At 35.8% G+C, this 22,500-nt stretch overlaps 1 protein-coding gene across 2 annotated transcripts in view; it reads right to left on the bottom strand.

Annotated features, from left to right (window-relative positions):
* The window catches only part of LOC144975733 (uncharacterized), a 117,175-nt gene that overhangs the window by 19,023 nt on the left and 75,652 nt on the right, over positions 1-22,500 (bottom strand). For both annotated transcript variants that reach the window (XM_078919927.1, XM_078919926.1), the window contains exons 7-11: positions 18,857-18,985; positions 13,579-13,730; positions 10,341-10,476; positions 2,702-3,073; positions 1,140-1,254 (exon numbers count right to left, since the gene is read on the bottom strand). In XM_078919927.1, the coding sequence (XP_078776053.1) occupies positions 1,140-1,254; positions 2,702-3,073; positions 10,341-10,476; positions 13,579-13,730; positions 18,857-18,985 (904 nt within the window). The remainder of the gene's footprint in view (positions 1-1,139; positions 1,255-2,701; positions 3,074-10,340; positions 10,477-13,578; positions 13,731-18,856; positions 18,986-22,500) is intronic.

The raw sequence follows: 22,500 nt of genomic DNA, 5'->3' as shown, positions 1-22,500 counted from the left end.
ACATGTCTTGCACTTCCATTGAATATTAGAGCCCCATCAACAAAAAAGATAGGGTATATTAGTGATAATAATGATAACTTAACCTGAACATTTATATGGAGCAATATCCACTAAACATGCTCAAAGCTCTTTACAAGGCGTCCCAAGCCAACACCAACACTTAACATGTTGGACGAGGCATGTCGAATGTGTGGTATTTATTATTTTTTATTTGGAGAGAGACAACGGTGTTAATGGCCAGCTACTTATTTTACAACTTGGTAAGGTGAGATAATGTGATAAAGAGCCGTTTCTAAGGACTCAACTATACGCCTCTTAAAGCGGGTCTCGAACACTGGACATTCCGATTACATAGCCGCACGATCATGATTGTGAGAATAGGAATAGGAGGAGGAGGGAAAAGAAAAAAAAAGGAGGAGAGTTTTTGTCAAGATGAGGGCAATTTAATTCGATCGATATTTGAAGGCTGAGTTTTCTGGCCAAATATTTTAATTCGTGTTTTTCAAGAGTACAGCAGTTAGCTGGTTAATGTTTATGTTGCTCTTTTATGTTATTGGCAATGTCTTTAATTTACGATAATAACAATGTACTGCTGACGCTGCTGATGCAAAAATGCTGCTGCTGCTGCTGCTGCTGCTGCTACTGATGATGATGATGATGATGATGATGATGATGATGATGATGGTGATGATGATGATATTGATGATGATGTTGATGATTATGATGATGTTAATGACAATGATGATGTCGACAATGACGACTTTGATAAAATGATGAATACAACATGTCATAATGCATGACATCTGAAACAATGTAAAATCATAGTTTATCAAAGACTAATGTATGCTTTAATATCGTTGTTGCTTTCATGGTTATTTTTGTCATTAATATTTCATTGTACTATAAACTTTGTACATTTATGATTCATTCGATCTTGACCAGTTTTCAATTACCAGTATTCTATGATTGTATTTTTCGATTGATACATTTTTCCTGACATTAAAAGTTGTGTAAAACTGTCTGTAAATATACAATACAAGCTATATGAGATTCTGTAATTATAAACTATTGTATAAGGCATTTAAAGGATAATTCCTATTAAGCCTTTAATAAGATAAGATAAGATAAGATATCCCTACTTCTTCCAAGAGCCATGGTGTGGACAACGCTACTTGGTCCAATCGCTGTAGCGATACAGGAGGCATCAGAAGAACTGTCGGGCAGAGGCTCAGCTGACGTTTGCGATGCAAATATCTGTTGGAGAAAAGAAATCAATAATTGATGTAATCCAACGAATAAAATTGGTATTATATCTATTGAGGAGATGAAGAGGTCGAAAAGTGACTTTAAACCTTTCCTTACCAACTATTTTCAGACCTTTCCCCAAAATTCCACACCTATCCAACACAAAAGTAGTTTTGTCCTACTCAAACAGAAAAGGAACAAATACATTTTATGCATAATATGTATCAGCAAAATGAACTCTACAACACAGTGTCAGGTTTTTATAGCCAAATAAAACACTTTTCTTTAAATTGTGTGATTTATAAAAAAGAAATCTGAAAGATAAAAGTGCTGGTTGGATCGGAACGAATGTGGTTGGTAAGAAGAGTCTAAAGTTAACATGATGTGAAATACAAAACGTTAAGTTCGGCTATGTGGTCTTGTGATATGACACCAGCTTTCGGATCGGAAGGTCCTGGATTTGAACCTTGCTCAGCGCATAGTTGAGTTCTTGGAAAAGGCTTTCATATTTTCTCATCGTAATCAGGTGTAAAATGAGTACATGGCCGTTAACAGCGTTGTCTCTGTCGGGGAAAAATGCAATATCACCCAACGGGCGTCATGCCTCTTACTGCATGTTGTCTTGCTGTTGGTCAGGGACAAGAGATTTGAAAATCTGTACATATACATTTTTCTCAATAAAGCATATAATATACATTTAATTACCCTTACCGGCCGTATTCATGATTTCCACCAAAACATTTCACTCTTTCAATGGAAAAATATTTTAAAAGAAACCTATACCCAAAAGCAGAAACGCAGGCACATTTCAGTTATCATTTTGTTCAGAGTAAGCAGGCTCTACAATTCAACGGAAACAAGAAAAAAAAACATCTTTAACTTGTTTTTTTCAACACGCATTATCTGAACAAAAAAGATGCCGGTTGAATCGTGTCAGTGGTGAAGATTTTGCAATGGTTTCTGAGGAGGGATTTATGTTGTCATTCGACTTTAGACAGAATATCAATTTTCAGAGTTTAGCATTGCCAAAACAAACCACCGCCCCCCCCCCAAATATCCTAATAACTAAATAAACAACTAATCAAAACAACAACAAACAAACGGCAGGGGCAAATCAAAAACAAATGAAAAACAGGCCCAGAACTGTGTGACTTGAAACCTAGGTACACATGTCATTAGGATGATGACCGAACTCATTCAGTGGGCTGATTTAACATTGTTGTAATGGACAGAATTTTGCCTCGGTTTTTAATTATATCCATTACAACAATGAGACTATAACAAAAACAAATTGGGTTATCGGTCCTGAAAAGAGGTAAACGTTGATCGATACGTATTTTGATCATCCTATTATAGTCAAGAATAAAGAAAATACGAAAGTAAAGAACAAAGAAAAAGATAATTGAAATAAAGAATGACCTTAATTAATTAAGATTGTAAAAACGAAATTCCTCACCTTAAATTCCTCCTCTATTTCCTCCAGAGATTTCCCAAGTAACGTGTCATCTTGGACTTCCCATGACCTGCTATTTCTTTTCTTGACAACTTTATGTCTGAAAGGAGACACGATGAAGCTACCAATTCCGTTCTCAGCGTCAGGTAAACAGTTGGACTCGTCGATCTTCGACAGGGGATGGTCCTCCTGACTATCGCCTTTGAAAAACTGTCGAATTTTCCCGAAAGTGTTGTCTGGACTGCCGACTGATGAGCTGTTGCTGCTCGCTGAGCTACGACGCCTTTCCCTACGGTCACTGCTTTCGTCTTCTTTGTTTTGAGATGTGCTGGTGCAGGCTTCGATCAGTGCATAATGTAGGTATATGTAATGTTCCTGGGAAAATAAAGGAATAACTTTAATCATCTTAAAATAAAAATCAAATGGAAGGAAAGGATCTAAGCTAACTAATAACAAGAAATAAAGCAAGTTGAAAAATGTCAGAAGAAACTAAAGAATAAAAATTCTTCGGCGATTAAGGTGGAGCTGCTGCAGTTACGTCATGGTTCGAATCCTCATTGCTCCAAAGTTGTTATTCCCTTTTGTTTTCTAGCACTTTTCTACTCACTTCATTTCTTGTGATTATCAACGTAACTGCCTGCTCCACTCACTTTTTGATCAAACCTACGCACGGAGTGACAAATCAAACTTTGTTACGTGTTGTGTAAACAAACTGTACGCTGTATTCAATATATTTGTGTAGCGCATTTCCTTCCCAGTGCTCATTATTCCCAATGTGTTTCAAAATGCTTCATAGTATAGTCTCCCATTAACCATAAACTGCCGTGCTATGGAAAACTCGTATTAAAAATTGGATTCAATAGTCTGATGTCAGGTCGCCCAGCAACGGCGGCCATAATGGTTCTAAACAAAGAAAATCTGTACTTTTTATTCTTCATGCTGGATAGAACTTTTTATATGCCTTGTGATCAAAATGTGTAAAAGTCAAGACATGAACAGATTTATAATGTTTTTTTTCCCACTGGATACGCTTTTATGCTCGTCGGAGAAATATTTCATAAGGGCGTCCGCCATTGTTCCGATAGTTTAGAGCCAGTTACTAAGTTACCATTCGTCTTTACGGGGGAAGTGACGTTACGACTATTGGCCTTCAAATATCGACCGAGTAAAATGACCCTCATCTTGACAATATATATAATATATATATATATATATATATATATATATATATATATATATATATATAATTTGTAGTCCCCTCCCCCTAAAGGTCAAATAGAAAAAGTGTAGTATAGCACACGACCATATGGAAATGGGTTGTGATACACCTGATGTCTCTGTTAATTACTTGACCTATTTGTTCATTTGAAACCGCCACGGGATGGTTCTATTCTTGTTTTGATTAACTGGACAGGAAGCCATCCTAGAATATTTGCTGAAGATATAAAGGATTTCTAATTAACTGGCAGCGTTTCGATTAACTAGTAGAAATCATTTCGAAAAAAAGGTTACAAAGGTATATATCGTGAGGATCGTGATTTGTGGAAGCCACGATTGATGAATGTATATGTATGTATGTATATATATATATAAATATATATACATATATATATATATATATATATATATACATATATATATGTATATATATGTATATATATATATATATATATACACACATACATACATATACATATATATATATTTATATATTATGAGTGTTGGTGGGTACTTGTAGATACGAGAGTTCTCGTTACTATTAGGTAGAGCATATGAAAAATGTGTGTTTTAATTTATTTAGCATATATATATATATATATATATATATATATATATATATATATATATATATATATATATATATATACATATATATATAATATATATATATATGTAATATATATATATATATATATATATATATATATCGAGCACTCTCGGATCTATATTATATATATATATATATATATATATATATATATATATATATATATATATATATATATACTCTCGTATCTATATTATATATTATATATATATATATATATATATATATAATATATATATATATATATATATACATATACACGCCTAAAATGAATCTATATATGAATATATAGGTATAGATTCATTTTAGTCTTGTCTGTGAAAGACTTCACTAATGATAGCATTGTTTCGCAACAAGGCCTCATGATTCTATTTTTCGAAAAAGTCTCGTATTCCATCGTTATAATTGCACGAGGCCAATTATTGCATTAACGTCATTGCCCACGGGATAAGGTCAAAATATACGCCTAACCCTGTTTCTATTTATATAGCTTTCGATATGCTTTATATATCATGAAAAACCATATGTCAAAGAGTGCGTTATACGTCCGCCAATATTATACAAAGAACACAGAAAAAATATAACACAGATCGCATTCAAATATATGAAAGAGATTCTGTGAAGCTGTATTTAAGAGTAGATCAAGGTGGTTACCAAGGGAACGGATTAGTAAACATACCACTTAAATTCATAGCATTAGCATTTTTAATGCAAGCTTCATCCCTTATCTTGAATTTATTATGTTTACATGTTTAATATATTTTACACATGAATTAAATGTACTAAAGTTTATGACGGGTAAATTAATATCAAATTGATTTATTATAATTTTAAGAATATATTTTAGTGCTTTAGATTGACCCAATTGGGTCTAAATTAGGTCATATAATATTATTAACACTGATACGTTGACAGTTAGTCATGAATATGAATAGGTAGCAATGCCACAACTTAATACTGCCCTCACCTTAAAAAAGCATTTGTTAACATTTTGTCTAGAAAACTCATTCTTCGAATATTGATCGATTAAAATGACCAACATTTTGTCAAAAACTCTTAAACCCGGGACTTCACAGAGGTAGGTCTATAATGCATAATATGAAGCATGTAAAATACATCACAGAATCGATCATCAGGAAAATGTAACCTACACATTTTCTGAGATATGCTCATCGATAACCGCCAGGCTGGATAGCTCAATGATAACTGCGTCCAACTTTTCTCTCTGCCCCCCCCCCCCTATCTCTCTCTCTCTCTCACTCTCTCTCTCTCTCTCTCTCTCTCTTTCTCTCTCTCTCTCCCTCCCTCAGTCAGGCGATGGGTGTCGTTTCTATAGGGAAGAAATGTGTGATGTCAAAAAAGATGGTTCCTATTTCATTGGAAGTGTAAAACCACTCTTCCCGAGGACTGGATACATACCGTGTGTAATTGATCTTCTGGTTTCAGAGTGATGGTGTCTTATTTTCCAGTTTAACTATTTGCTGGTCGTCAATAAAGACAATCCGTCATCGCTCTTTTAAGTCCCTCCTTACCACCCATACGAAAATCGTCACATTTGTCACGACGCAGTCAACATGTTTGTCATTTTAATTTCTATTGTACATCATAATATGTCAACAAAAATGTTTGCTATAATTAAAGTATATTAACACTGTGTTGAAGAGCTCTTTTAGCAGAAAATAATATGTATAACAAGAAGTAACAGATATCGTGTTTGAGTGAAATTTTTCTATTTTTGTATAGGTTGGGTGTGAATTTTTGGGGAAAATCCGGAAAATGGTGGTAAGGAGGGAGTTAAGTCCCGTAATCCTAAGAATCTGCGTATACATCTTTCTACTAATATAGTTAAGCCACCTTTATGTAACCTATTTATTATTAGTACTCCGAAGGATTGGTTACATGCACACTCCCAAAGATTTAGGAACCAAAAGAGTAGAAGGTTCAATGTCCCGACTTCTCTCCAGTAATGGGTTTGGTTTCCTGACACTGTGATATTCTTTATTCATTGTTATCATATGGAATTTCTCCGTACCCTTTAAAAGGATTCAGTAATCTGATGTCACTTCCGCCCAGCAACGAGCAGCTTGGTTCTTAACAAAGAAAATCGGTACTTTTTATTCTTCAAGCTGGCTAGAGTTTTTTCACATGTCATGTGATCAGAATGTATAAAAGTCAAAACATGACCAGATTTATAATGTTTTTCTCCTCTGCATAGACTTTTATGCTCGTCGGAGAAGTATTTCAAAAGGGCGTCCGCCATTGTTCCGATAGTTTTAAACCAGTTACTAAGTTACTATGCGTCATTACGAGGGAAGTGACGTCACTAATGTTGAAGCCTATCCTCATCATTGATGATATTAGTGCCCGCTCCACACTTTTTCTAAATGTTATATCGATATTTTAGCAGGATGGGGATCCAATCGTGGCCTTCGTAAAGTTATGGCCTGACACTGACCAAAAAATGACGTCAAAATGCCAGTCTTTTGCCACAAAAGAAAACAAATCGTGAGTTGTATTCAATAGTTCAACCAATGAAATAACTTGTTTACATGAGCTCTACTAACGACAACTCACTAGGCGGTGCAAAAACCAAATAATGACGTCAGTCCTTTTGGATTTCAGTGTGAGGCTAAAACATAACGATGGCTATGATCCAATGGGGGGACAAGCATTGTAACTAATTGACTCCAGCATTGTGTCCTTGGTTAAAAGGTGTTGCACATAATACCCCATTCGACTCATAAACACGGATGGCAAAAACAATAACAGAGACCCGAGTGACGTCAACTTCGTTCTATCTATAAGAAAGCTCACCCCTGAACCCGTCACTTTAAGTTTTGCTGTTGACCAAGTCGTCACATCACCATTGTGTACTTTATGGATTTTCGAAGTTTTAGTTTCTATTTGAAATAACGTGTTTATCACTATGGTGTTTTAAGTGTAATTATTAAATTAGATTATCAGAATTCGTCTGTGCTATTTATATATGACTGATCAATGATGGAGTCAGTCTACATCGATGTTTCAGACCTTTTCAGTCATCGTCAGGACTGTGTGTTACATGAGTTTGGTTTGTTGTGTGTTGTTGCTTGTTGAAGTAGTTCCGTGGGTTTGTAATTGATTAATAAGTGCTTCCGGCGATGTGGACAACTATTGTATATCTCAATTTTCGTGTTGAGTGTGGCTTCATGGGGGTGTTTGATTATAGTATATTTCTCTTCCAGGCATAAGCTACATTGTTTTGATGATGGTGTGTATCCTGTTGCTTAAGATATAATTTTCCATGAAATGTTGGGATGTAGTTTGTTGTCTTTTAATTTCCAAATATGTTCGCTGAGTTTTCTGGATGTTTTTTGTAAGTGTTTCTTAATGTTCTCTAAAAGTTCAATTTCAATTCAATGCATATATTAGATCAATATAATTGCACAAAGTGTGTCATATTGGAAACGTATGAATTTTGAAAATAATTTTATAAAGATTCTCTTTACTGTTGTATTATAATATGAACTTGGCCTTCACCAGGATTTAGTGAGAGTTGAATCTGATAGATCTGGTAGAAAAGAACATGCAAGAGACTAATTATCCGAAGGGTAGCCACCAATTGTTAGATTTCATTTAACATTACAGAAATCAGGAAGGATTCCGGCTATATGAGCTTTGGAATTTGAACAGAATACTTTTCAGACAAAAAAAAAAAAATGAAAGTGTTGACATAATTGCCTTCTCGGATAAACTCTATATTATTATTATTATGTATTCTGGTATTTGTTGACACAATTGACTTCTGGGATAAACTATGTTATTATGTATTCCGGTATTTGTTGACACAATTGACTTCTCGGATATACTATATTATTATTATGTATTCTAGTATTTTTTGACACAATTGACTTCTCGGATATAATATATTATCAGGTATTCTGGTATTTGTTGACATAATTGCCTTCTGTGATATGCGATATTATTATTATTATTATTATTATTATTATTATTATTATTATTATTATTATTATTATTATTATTATTATCATTATCATCATTATCATTATTATCATTATAATATCTTCTCCTTTTTAAGAGAGAAAGAAGCATTAAACTCTTGCCTGCTGGGCAGGGTAAATCATCTTTTGAACAAAAATAACTGTATGTTTACGATTTGTGAGGTGGACGCGTTTGGAAATTCTTCCTACTAAAGCCATCCGGGTTTTTAAAATTTCAAAGTTGCATTCTGTGGTTTTCTGGGTGCCAAAATATTTAAAATTGCATTTTGTCTCCAATTAAATCCTTCTTTATTTTTGTACTGCTGTACTTTTTAGGTGTCAATAAATATCGAATTGCGTTCTATGCTTTTTTTATTCCGGGTGTCAATATTTAAATTGCATTTGTCTTCTACGTGTCAACGTTTTTAACACCATCGTAAAGTTATAGCCTGACACTGACCAAACATGACGTCAAAATGCTAGTCTTTGCCACAAAAGGAAACAAATAAGTGAGTTGTATTCAATAGTTAAACCAATGAAATAACTTGTTTCCTTGAGCTCTACTAACCACAATTCACCAGACGCTACACAAAGCTAAAAAAATGACGTCCATCTGCCAGTCCTAGAGGGTTCTAGTGTCAGGCTTTATTTTATGTTAACAATGGCTACGATTCATTGCTGTACATTGCATTATAGGACCAAATGGTCAAGCATCCATAAATCATCGAAGGAAGCAGGAGAACTCTTATGTACATAGATATCTGTAATGGCGGACAAATAGCCATCTGAAGAAAACATTGAATTTGACTAAAATTATAATTTCACATTTCGATGCTAAGTAGTCGGTTTATTCCACGACAATAATGATCCCTGATTGTATCTTTGTATTGTTGCCTTACGGGCATGCAATCATAAAACCAAATATTTGCATTATGTTTTTTTTTCTTTAATAAGAGATCAATACTGATTTGCCACACTTATCTCAGAATCGATAGATTCATAAGGGTGCCAAATTATTATGACCCGTTCCGTCTCGACTGTTGAGGTTTCTGACCACCTAGCAATAATAACTAAATTCTAATAAATGAATAAATAAATAAATAGAAATAAATAAATATATAAATAAATAAATCAATCATTCAATAAATAATAAACAGTAAATAAATAACAATATAAATAAAAAGAATTGACAACATCACTGGAACGTTATATTGAGTGAAAACTCTTCAGATTAGCTGACGTTTTGATCACTGTTCATCAATAGACCTGACATGACAAAATGCCCTACAGACAGGCATTTCTATACTTGGAATTCAATACAATCTGCAATTTTGTAACCAAGGATTTGTAGATCCACAAAAAGGTGTTGGTTGATAGATCTGATTTTTATATAACAAGACTTGGAGACGTGGCTGAAAACTAACTTATTTCAACAAATGACCATCGTAACAGCATAGTATTGATGACTACATCCGCCAGCTTGATAAAACGCACCAAGACACAACAAGTATAATGAACATTAAAAGTAAGATTCATATAGATAGTATGCGCTTGGCTAAGGAGCTCACAATATTGCCATCCGGAAGTATAACGGACCAACACGAAAATCTTAGTGTAACCTTGAACGTTTATAATCTGGATAATACAGGTAAGTGAGTATTACACATAAACGGGGATGGCAAAAACAATAACAAAGACATGAGTGACGTCATCTTCGTTTTATCTATAATTTAGTGACAACTTATCATTAAAACAGCAACCTAAAAAAACAAAAAGAAACCAACAACAAAGAGCTAAGTGAGTAACGTCAGTATTATCGTAACAAATCTCCTACCAGCGTTGGCACAGCATGGGCTCTGTCTTCTCTCAGCCTGAGCACTGTACCAAAAGAGTCCACAAGTTCAGCCTCTTCTTGATGCTTGTAGAGAATGTTCATGGCAAGTAGAAGGCTTGTTCTCCGAGAACCATTGCTAGTATTGATAAAGTGGAGAGAATTGGAAAAAAAACCTATGAAGTCTATTTTGCATATCATTCAACATAAAAGATAAGAGATGTATTTTTTGTCTCTATTAAAATGATGCGGCTATGTGGTCTAGTGGTATGACACTCGTTTTCAGATCGCAAGGCCTGTTTCCAGTCCCGCTCTGAGCACCTCATAGTTGAGTCCTTGAAAAAGGCTCTTTATTCACATTCTGTCACCGTGGTCATGTGTAAAATGAGTATCGGGTCTTTAATGAATGACGTCATGTCTTGTCCTACACGTTTATCGTTGCTGTTGGCTAGAGACCCCTTTAATAGCGCTCTGAGGACGTTGAATGTATATATATAGCGCTATGTAAAAGTCTTTTGAGAATACGGGTCAGAAAACATTTTGTTGTTATATTCTGTTCAATTTTACAATTTTGTTTTCTTTAAGTCCCTAAGGTAATATGAGAATGAGGTGTTATAATTCGATTCTTAACTCTCTCCTTACCAGCCAGTTTCAGGATTTTCCCCAAAACTTTACACCCAACTAACACAAAAATATATTTTTTATCACTCAAACATAATAGCAGTAAAGTTCTTGCGATAAATAATTTCTTTAGCAGAACATGCACTACAACACACTGTTAATTTTCTTTAAATTGTATAATGTACCAGAGACATTTGAATAATAATAATGTTGGTTGTATCGTCACGAATGTGACGATTTTCCTATAGTTGGTGAGGAGAGAGTTAACCGAAACGGATTACTCCTAGACTCCTAGTCTTCTGGCTCTTGGGTCATTAAAATTCTTGCTATCGAGCACAGAACCAAACAAATAAATCAAGTTTAGACATCAGTCATACGAAACTAATGAAACAGATCGCCTTACTCTATGCGATTCGTTTCCGAAAGACAGATCGCATCACATCATGTGATCTATTTCCAGGGAATCAAATTGGTATGGCATTTGAAACCTGTCTGACGTCTTGTAACTGAAAAAACAACCCTATAACTTCTTGTGCGGCTATGTGGTCTATTGGTGTGACACTCGCTTTCGGATCGGAAGGTCCTGGTTTCGAGCCTCGCTCGGCGCATAGTCGAGTCCTTGGAAAAGACGCTTTACTTACATTCTCTCACCGTGCTCAGGTGTAAAATGAGTACCTGGCCGTTAACAGCGTTGTCTCTATCCGAAAAAAAAATTGTAATATTGTCTAACAGGTGTCGTGTCTGGTTCTACATGTTAAGTGTTGCTGTTGGCTAGGGACCCCTTGCAAAGCGCTTTGAGTACGTTTAGTGGATATTGCGCTCTATAGATAGTATGCGCTTGGCTAAGAAGCTCATAACATTGCAATCCGGAAGTATAACGGACCAACACACAAACTCTGTGTAACCATGAACTTTTATAGTCTGGTTAATACAGTTTAGTGAGAACAACTCACAAACGCGGATGGCAAAAACAATAACAAAGGCCTGAGTGACGTCATCTGCATACTATCTATAGAATAAGATCAAGCTCAAGTTATACCTTTTTTCCCTATAAAATATCCCCATAACTCGACTCACTGGCTGCCATGATACTCTGCAAAACACTGAGAAAATAACCTTGTCTTATTTTGGCCAAAAATCATTTACTGCTCAGATCGATATATTATCAAATGAAACAAGGCCCTCTAGAAGTCATAAACCTGAGGTCTTAGGTTTAAAAATACGTAGAAAGAACGAAATTGACGTTACTCAATTCTTTGTTATTGTTTTTGCCAGCCATTTTTTATATGTTGTTATCACAAAATTGTATGAATTAGACTATAGAACGTTTAAGGTTACACATAGTTTTGTGTGTTGATTCGTTATATCCGTCGGGCGGATGTTGTGAGTTTTTAAACGAAACACACAGCATTAATTGATGCTTTGCGCTTAGGGAAAAAAAGAAAAAAAAAGACAACTCACAACATTCGCCAGCCGGATATAACGCACCAACACACAAAATTATGTGTAACCTTATACACATGTATTGTCTGATTGAGAAAATATAGTGAAAATTACTCGTAAAAATGGTTGGCTCAAAACCGTACAAAAAGAGCTGAGACTCATCTGCCAACCTACTGCAAAAAAAAAATGCGGAGTTGTACGCATTTTCAGTGATTGTACGCTTGTACGCATTTCCCCTAAGATTGTACCCATTTTCAGTATACAGAGTCACTTCCGTTTTCTTTAGTTGTAATTCATATTACTCAGCCTGAGTGACTTCAACTTTGTTCTGTCTGTAGACATAAAAGGTTTCCTGGTCAAAATGACAATCTGCAAACACTGACAAAACAACTTTTCTTTTTTTGGGCCAAGAATCATTAACTACACTCATCGATATATATCATTAAATGAAACAAGATCCCATAAAAGTCATAAATCAGAGGTCCAAATGTTAAGAATAAGTGATATGAAATGTTTTCCTGCCAAATCAAAAATTTGTCAAACACTGACAAAATAACCTTTTATCCTCTTGGTCTAAAATCATTCGTTTATTTCTTTACCTCGTACGGCTATGGGGGCGCAGAGTGAATTTAATATAATATAGACAACACTTTCATTTTGGTTTGAAACATATTTACTAAATTCTACCTCCAGACTTAAGGTGTGGCGTTACATTTGTATTCTATATGTATATAAAAAAATCTTACGACTAACTTTTTGATTGAATTCTTAAAAATAGTCGGGTGAGCCATGAACTAAATATAATTTGCAAGGGCTTGTTCCCGTCAAATCGGAATGTATATATGAATAAGGTCACTCACTTTTTTTTTTGCCGATACAATTGTTTATATGTCCTCCATTTCGGCAGTCGACATTTATCCGTCGTCTACGGACACTACGGATAAATGTCGTCTGACGAAATGGAGGACATAGAAACAATTGTATCGGAAAAAAAACGTGAGTGACCTTATTTACACACACACACACACACATATATATATATATATATATATATATATATATATATATATATATATATATATATATATATATTATAGTGTGTATGTGTGTATATCATAGGTGGAGAAAGGGGAGGGGGGTATTTGACGAAAATATAACAATCCCCAAAAAGAATTACCTGCAATGGATCACAGGTGGTCCGTAATCATTTGAATGTAGTTTTCTGAACGCCTTCCAGAAGGCCACGAAAGACGGCACGCAAGGGAGAGAATCCGAGTCCTCTGGCCAGGCTAGGAATTGAAGCTGATGAATCGTGCGACTCTCGCCAGTCTGAGGGCGAAAAGGAATGATTGAATGGGAGCGATCTATATTCGTGTTTTCGTAAAAGCAGGTCATCAGTCACATGATTTGTTGCTGTCCAACGATTGGATATTTCTTAACAAATGTAAACACGCTGCTTTGTTTACAAAGGTTATAAACATACCCATGTGTCAAGCTGAATCAAGTGACCAATCGTAATGTTAGATATTTAAAAAGCTGTGAACACTTTTCACTAAGTGGGTCACTTTGAGCACATTTTGCAATGTGACCAATGACCTCGAGCACATGGAAAGTTAATATAGATAGTATGCGCTTGGCTAAGAAGCTCATATTATTGCCACCCGGAAGTATAACGGAGCAACACACAAAACTGTGTGTATCCATGAACGTTTATAGTTAGGTTAATACAGTTCAGTGAGCATTACTCACAAACGCGGATGGCAAAAATCAATAACAAAGACCTGAGTGACGTCATCTTCGAACTATCTATAGATCATGCCCATTGTGAAATGTGACACATGGTGATATGTCTATTTAAGTCATGACCTGATAGATAACTACGCCCTTTCGTAACGGGAACATACAATACAGTCGCCTACGCATTCCATGAAGAATATAAATCATCCATCAATAAAAATGTCTGATGTTAAAAGGAAATACCCACGTTGTCCAAAGTTGAACTGATAATTGAGTGAAAATCCTGATTTATGTAGTTAGAATAATATGATGTATGTATGTAAGAGTTGCATTGTACGGCACTAAGGTGCTATGCTACACAGTGGCGTGGGGCCATTGGATCGAATGGTGCCAGGCACCGCACCAATCTTTTAAAAAATCATTAACAGCATAATTTAATTAAAAATAAAACAGAGATTTTAACTCCACTGTCTTTCGCCAACTCGCCAACAACATACTGCCTTTTTAGTCTCCACTCTATTCAAGATTCCGAGTCACGCACTGCGCCGACTCGTGTGTTGGTGACATCACTCCGCGAAGTAGTGACTAAATCAAACACCGTGGTGCAAAGCAATCCGAGCTCCAATTAATACTATATCCATTAGTATCGCGACAGCTGATTGAGCGAGAAACTAGGTCGAATTATACTATCTTCAAATAGCGGAAAACCCCTCGACTTGTGCCAGGATCTGAGAGCTCCACCGTTGGACTCGGGGGATGCGCCAAATTAGGTTCAAAGTTCAAAAACGTTTATTTTAGGCAATTGCCAATGTAGGGTAACTTCGGCCATCCAAAATATTACATTAACTGTCAAAAACACTGATCATTGTCAAGTTTATTTGTAAGCAGCAAAGAAAAACATCATAAAACTTTAAAATATGACATATCAAACCCCCCACCTCTTTTTCACAATTATTGAATAAAGTAATTCTTTGCAACGAAGCATTGTGGACGAATTTACCAACATTTTTCTTGCTTGTAGTGCCGAGTTGATGGTTACGTGTGTATGAGTGTTTATTTGTGTGTGTGTGTGTTTGTGTGTGTTTGTGCGTGTGTATTTGTGTCAGTCAGAGAAAGAAACCGAAGACTGTCAACAGTTATACTTTTGGTGTGTTTTTAGATTTTTAAGTACTTAAGTGGAGTGATTTTTTCTTTGTGATGCTTTAAGATCTGAATCTACCTTTTATTTGTGCAATCATTAATCGTATTCCACTGATTTCCATTATTTGAGATATACTTTGAAGTTTTGTTTTGTTAAACAATGAATTGCAATGAATCAAGTTGACTTTTTACTTCACCGACCGTTTGGGAGATTGACACTAGATGACAAATTAGAAATAAAAAGACTAGTTCCTCACCAACCAACTGATTTTGAATTAACACAGGTGCGGAAATCTCGAAAACGCTCTTTTTCAGTGACATGGTATGACAGGCATGAATGGCTCACAGTTAGTTTAGTCTTTTGTTTTTATTGTCTACTTTTTACAGATACAACAAACACTGACAAATCATGGACATCTATAGGCTATAGTGATCTTAACCACTTCCATCGTATTTCTTAACCTCCTGAACGTTGTTTTAGCACCCTTAAAAGAGTGAAATTTTTTTGTTGCGAAATTCAATGAAACAGGAGCGGTTAAATTCATTAATGATTCTGTCCTTTCACAAAGTTGAAATAGATGTCATTCCAGATTTCAATAAACACATTATAAAAAGATTTTCAGAGATGAAACATCGCAGTGCAGATTTTTTTACAAGTACTAAAAGTAAGTAATTTCTGTCATAGGTTTTTTTTTCTCTTTTGATTTACATTTATAACATATTGATTGCATTATCTACCAAATCCAATCCTTTAAATGGTGGACAAAGAATAATTACAAAGACCTTTTCATACGGGACTTGTATCTCAGTGTTGTGGCTTGTTGTTTTCATGAATTATTTGTTTTTGTAAGTTTTGTCCACTCGTAGAAACCATCGACCCTCCCCCACCCTTCCATAAAAGAGAGTTTTTAATATGTCGTGCTCTCTCCTCTTAACCGTGTTCACTGTATTATAATTTTTTTTTCTAATCATGGCACCACCATATGCCGTCAATACGCCACGCCGCTGATGCTACATCAGCATAAAAGTGTCACAGTCACAGGGAATCCACATATCGGGACCAAGCACGTCTGTTCCTGGCGAGAGTCACAACTTCGTCAATGGCCATAGAATCCAGCAGTATGGTAATATGATGTGCTTATGCGGCTATGTGGTCTTGTGGTATGACACTCTCTTTCGGATCGGAAGGTCCTGGGTTCGAGCCTCGCGCTCGGCGCACAGTTGAGTCCTTGGAAAAGGCTCTTTACTCACATAGGTGGAAAATGAGTACCTGGCCGTTCACAGCGTTGTCTTCGTCCTAAAAATTGTAATATCGCCTAACAGGCGGTCCCGTGTCCCGTCCTACATGTTAAATGTTGCTGTTTACCATGGACCCCTTGTAAAGCGCCTTGAGCACATTTAGTGGATATTTCACTATATAAAGCTCAATTATTATTATTATTATTATTATTATATTATTACTTGCAAGTCGGGTAATCCAATTTATTGTGGGCTCATTGTTGTAACAGAAATACTCTAAAACCGACGCAAAATATTCCCCATTACAACAATGTTAATTCAGGCCCATATTTTCATTCGGCCATCAAACCTGCAAATATATGCACATGGATTTGATCTCGTTGAGGAGAATAAATTTAGTCTAAAATGTGAGCTGAAATAATAAAATGAAAATCAAAAAAATATAATTGATCTTTTTTATAGTGCAATATCCACTAAAAGTGCGCAAAGCATCTTACAATGTGTCTCTGGACGTCAGCAATACCTAACATTTAGGACGAGATATTACTTCAGTTAGGCAATAGTTCAATTTTTTCCCCGACAGAAAAAACACTGTTAATGACCATGTACTCATTGCACACCTGTTGACGGTGAGAGTATGGGAGAAAAGATCATTTTCCAAGGACTCAACTGTGTGTTGGTAGTTTTGGATGGGAAAATGGATGTACATAAAGGAATATAATATCTTTAGAAAAGAACAAATACTCAATCTCTAATTTAATATAATTGGCGATCAACACCACAATCCTGTCATTTAATATTCATTTTTTGAGTCTTATTCGTCGTCTATTTTGTTTACAGGGGAAAACTCGAAACGTCCTCATTATGTATCTTTTAATAATTAACCAGTTAACTGTCGTATTCTAGAAAGACGCGAATTTAATACTTTGACTAGAAAACACGTCCTTCAAATATCGACCTCTCGAGGTCCCAGGTTTGAGAGTTTTTGCCAAGACGAGGGTCATTTTAATCGATCGATATTTGATAACGATTTTTCTGACCAAATTTGTAAATACGTGGCTCTCCACAACACGGCTATATGCCGCTATGTGGTCTTGTGGTATGACACTCGCTTTTGGATCGGAAGGTCCTGGGTTCGAGCCTTGCTCGGCGCATAGTTGAGTCCTTGGAAAAAACTCTTTACTCACATTCTCTCACCGTACTCAGGTGTAAAATGAGTACCTGGCCGTTAACAGCGTTGTCTTTGTCCGAAAAATTGTAATATCGCCTAACAGGCGCCATGTCTCGTCCTACATGTTAAATGTTGCTGTTGACCAGGGACTCCTTGTAAAGCGCATTGAGCACGTTAAGTGGATATTGCGCTATATAAATGCTCAATAAAAAAAAAAAAAATACGGCAGGTAACTGGATGAGTTGAAGTCTCTTTTATATTTATTCATTTTCTTTTACTTCCGTGAGTTTCAAGCAGCAACGTAAAGTTGTCTCTGACGAGGAAAAAATTTGTAATATCGTCTTGTATTGTCCTACATGTTAAGTGCTCCTCAGGGACTCCTTGTAAAGCGCTTTGAGCACGTTTAGTGGATATTGCGCTATATAAACGCTAAACTTTTTTCTTTTTTTTTGGGGGGGGGGGGGTATCATCTTATATATAAAACAAAATGCAAAGGAATACAGGAGATCCTTTAATCTTTATTACAAATTCCAACCATCAGCATACAGCTTTTTACTCTAGTGATATGCCACTCGCCCTTGGATCTGGTGGTTTCTGGTTCCAGTTCAGTTGTATTAGGAGCAATATTGGTCCTTGGAACAGCCTCCTCACTACTAGTCTTTCACTGTACCCAGGTGTTTCAATTAATGACTAGCCGTTACAAACATTGTTCATATCAAGAAACTATTCCGACAGCGCCTTACAGACGCCATGTCTTGTCCTACATGTTAAGTGGCGTGGTTGGTTTGATACCCCTTGTAAAGGCATTTGAACACAGTGGATATTGCTCTATCTAAAGGCTTAACTCTCTCCTTACCGATAATTTTCAGTATTTTCCCAAGAATGGCAGGCTTACCCAGCAGAAAAATAGATTTGTTAAACTCAAACAATTCACCTTTATGTTCTTGTCAAATAAACAAAGTTTATTGTGATGTACAAAATAAATCTGAATAAGAAAAAAAATGTCGTAACAAGTATGACGATTTTGCTGTAGGTGGTAAGGGGAGGATTAAACGAAAAGAATCTTAACGGTTCTATTTCTGATCCTTTATAAACTCAACCCTCTCCATCCAGTTCATTCTGGCATAATCTTCCACAATGACGCCATGACAATAAATAGCTTGTTTACCTTGTCGTGTTTGACTATGATCTTCCTTTCGACGTGAGTAGCTTTCTCATACTCCCATTCTGTGCTCACCAATAACACATCCACATCGATACTCTCACTGGGTTCAGGCCAGTATTTGTAACTTCTCGTCTGAAATAAGAGCCATTAAAATAAATATATTAGGATTTAATACGAATTCTCTAGGGGTAAAAGATCTAAACTTAGCCCAAGAGTGAATGAGTGATTCTGAAGAAGCCAGTATTATTACCCCCCGTCTCAAAACGGTATTATGTCGGGATCAATGGGACCCTGAAAAATGAATTTAAAAAAGAAAAAACAGGAAACTAGAGCTTTTATATAGAGCAATATCCACTAAAATGTGCTCAAAGCGCTTTACAAAGGGGTCCCTGACCAACATGAGCACGTAAAATTTAGAACATGTAGAACGAGACATGACGTCTCTTTGGCGATATTTCAATTTATCCGACAGAGATAACACTGTTGACGGCTAAGGACTAATTTTACACCTGAGTACGGTGAGAGAATGTAAGTAAAGAGCCTTTTCCAACGACTCAACTATCGCCGAGCGAGGCTCGAACCCAGAACCTTCCTATCCGAAAGCGAGTGTCATACCACAAGACCACATGGCCGCACAAAACCAATAACACATCCACATTTAAACTTAGATCTAAACTTAGCTCAAGACTGAATGAGTGATTCTTGAGGAGCCAGCATTTGTGACTCATCGTCTCAAAACGGTATTATGTCGGGATGAATAGGAACCTGAAAAGTGAATTTACAATAAAAATGATAAGAAATCCGAACCTGGGGCGTTTTCCAAAATAATAATTATATTAATTCTCTACAATAAAATAAATAAAAAATAAAATTCCCATTATTCATCCCCAAGGGGAAATTTGTCTTTAGGGTCTATTCTAAGGGAAGACTGGAATAACCCAGGCGCCAGCCACAGTGCAGCGCAGCAAATTTAGCTAGGGCGAGGTGACTTGCTGAAGGCCACACAACGAGCCGGGTAGTCGAACTCGGTACCTTTTGGGTACGAAGCAAAGACCGTACCGCTGAGCCACGCTGCCCCTATGATTCTGTCGTTTCAACATTAAGATTATATTAATAGCTTCTGAGAAATCTCAAATTCCAACTGACTGCTGTATCTTTCTAGTTTCCTCTATGTCTCTGTCTCTGTGTGACTTTGTGGTCTAGTGGTATGACACTCGCCTTCGGATCGGAAGATCCAGGCTCGAGTCCCGAGCGGCGCATAGTTGACTCCTTGGAATAGGCTCTTACTCAAATTCTCTTACCGTACTCATGTGTAAAATGAGTAACTGGCCGTAAACAGCTTTGTCTGTCCAAAAATGTTGTAGTATCGCCTTACAGGCGTGATGTCTCGTTCTACATGTGAAGTGTTGTTGTCGGTTATTGACCCCTTGTAAAGCGCTTTGAACACGTTTAGTGGATCATCCTCTATATAAAAGCTCAGTTTTTTTCTTTATAAAGGCTCCTATACATATTTTGTTCTTTTCAACAACCTATTACTGATTGTCTTGTCGTTCTGTCTTCAATAATTCGATATAAATATTGGTTTGCAGAAGATTATGTTTTTCGTCGTTTTTGTGAATTGATTTTGTCGGAAGGAAGCCCTTGCAGCCACAGGCTATCTTTCCGAATTTAATGGCAAAACGTTATATCATAATATTCGCAACGTAAACAGGAAAAAAAATAACCCGTGGCAAGGAACTATTTTATTTTCGCAATAGCCTAATTTATGGTTTATATCTTAATCAGTTTTTGCTATAGAAGGAACATGATCGATTTTACTCGTCTCTTTGTTATTGTTTTTAGACACAGCCATTTCAATGATTAGTTTACTCTTAATTATATCAATCAGACTATAAACATTTAACCCTCTCCTTACCAACTATAGGCAAATCGTCACATTCGTTACGATACAACGAACATTTTTCTTTTTCAAATTTCTTTTGTATATCATAAAATTTAAAGAAAATGAACAGTGTGTTCTAGAGCATGTTTTGCTAAAGATAGTAGATCTATGTATCGTAAGAATTTTACTGCTATTGTGTTTGAGTGATAAAAAATATATTTTTGTGTTAGTTGGGTGTGAAGTTTTGGGGAAAATCTTGAAAATGGCTGGTAAGAAGAGGTTAAGGTACTTATAGTGTGTAGTTTTTGTACGTGATATCCGACTGGAGATGTTTTGAATATTTTACCTAAACGCATACCATCAATTGTAACATGTGTTCCGTTGCCTCAATTTGGTATTAAGTCGGAATGAACTGAATGGAGAAATTTGATTATAAAAATCAAAATATTCAGAATTAGGAACATTAAATGTTTAATATCTTAAGAAATAAAAGTCATTCTCCTAATTGGATTCAATAGTCTGATGCCACGTCGCCCAGCAACGGCGGCCATCGTGGTTCTAAACAAAGAAAAGCTGTACTTTTTATTCTTCATGCTGGCTAGAACTTTTCCTATGTCTTGTGATCAAAATGTGTAAAAGTCAAAACATGATCAAATTTATAATGTTTTTTTCCTCTGGACAAGCTTTTATGCTTGTCGGAGAAATATTTCATAAGGGCGTCCGCCATTGTTCCTATAGTTTAGAGCCAGTTACTAAGTTACCATGCGTCATTTCGCGGGAAGTGACGTTACGACTTTGAAGCGTATAGTAATGTATTTATTTTTACACAACTACAACAGAGGTTAAGGTCAAAAATTAGTTAAAACCAGTTAAATGCCGTGCTCTGGAAAGACACATTTTAAAAAATTGGCAGGAAAAGACGTCCTTCGATTTAAATGACCCTCATCTTGGCAAACACTCTCAAACCTGGGAAGGGCGAAGAGGAGATTCATTTAAACCGATCGATATGTGGAGGACGAGTTTGCTGGCCATTTAGAAAGAAATACTTGTCTTTCCAGAGTGCAGGGTCAACTGGCTAATTGCTAGGTCCATGCCAGCAAAAAACCATTTCAAGATGAATGGTTGAAAAAATGTAACGCCAGCAGTGCTATCCAAAAACAACTAAATCATATTCAATTTGCCTCACGCTGCTTTTATATTCCATTAAAATGAGCAAGTACGTTTATGATTCATTCGATATTGACCAGTTTTCAATTACCAGTATTCTATGATAGTATTTTTCGATTTTACATTGCCGTATTGATACATTTTTCCGTACATTCAAAGTTGTGTAAAACTGCCTGTGAATGATACAATGGATGCTTTATGATATTCTGTAATTATAAACTATTGTATAAGGCATTTAAAGGATAATTCCTATTAAGCCTTTAGTAAGATAAGATAAGATAAAATTGAACCAGTTTTCCATTTCATTCAGTAAAAGTCCCATGCTGGACGTCTAAAAGGCTTTAAAAAGGCTAAACGCCTAAAATATCCGTCATCGTGTATGGCCGGGCACGCATATCTCACCTCGATAAGGTCAGGGGTCAGACATGTCTACAACTACGAAATGTTTTTAGAATTACGAAATTTTTGGCTCCAAATTCAGAATATCATGAGCATCTCAAATTCATCAAAACTTATTGAAAATGAAAGATGATATCAGACTATATAATTTTATAGATTTTGAAGTGTCATTTTTACCTCGTGAAAGTAAATTAAAGTA

This window comes from Berghia stephanieae, chromosome 6 (assembly GCF_034508935.2).
Source record: "Berghia stephanieae isolate SIO BIC M18660-M18661 chromosome 6, UCSD_Bste_1.3, whole genome shotgun sequence".
Lineage (NCBI taxonomy): Eukaryota > Metazoa > Mollusca > Gastropoda > Nudibranchia > Aeolidiidae > Berghia > Berghia stephanieae.
The sequence above is the reverse complement of the archived record's forward strand: the minus strand, read 5'-3'. Positions and strand labels throughout refer to the sequence as shown.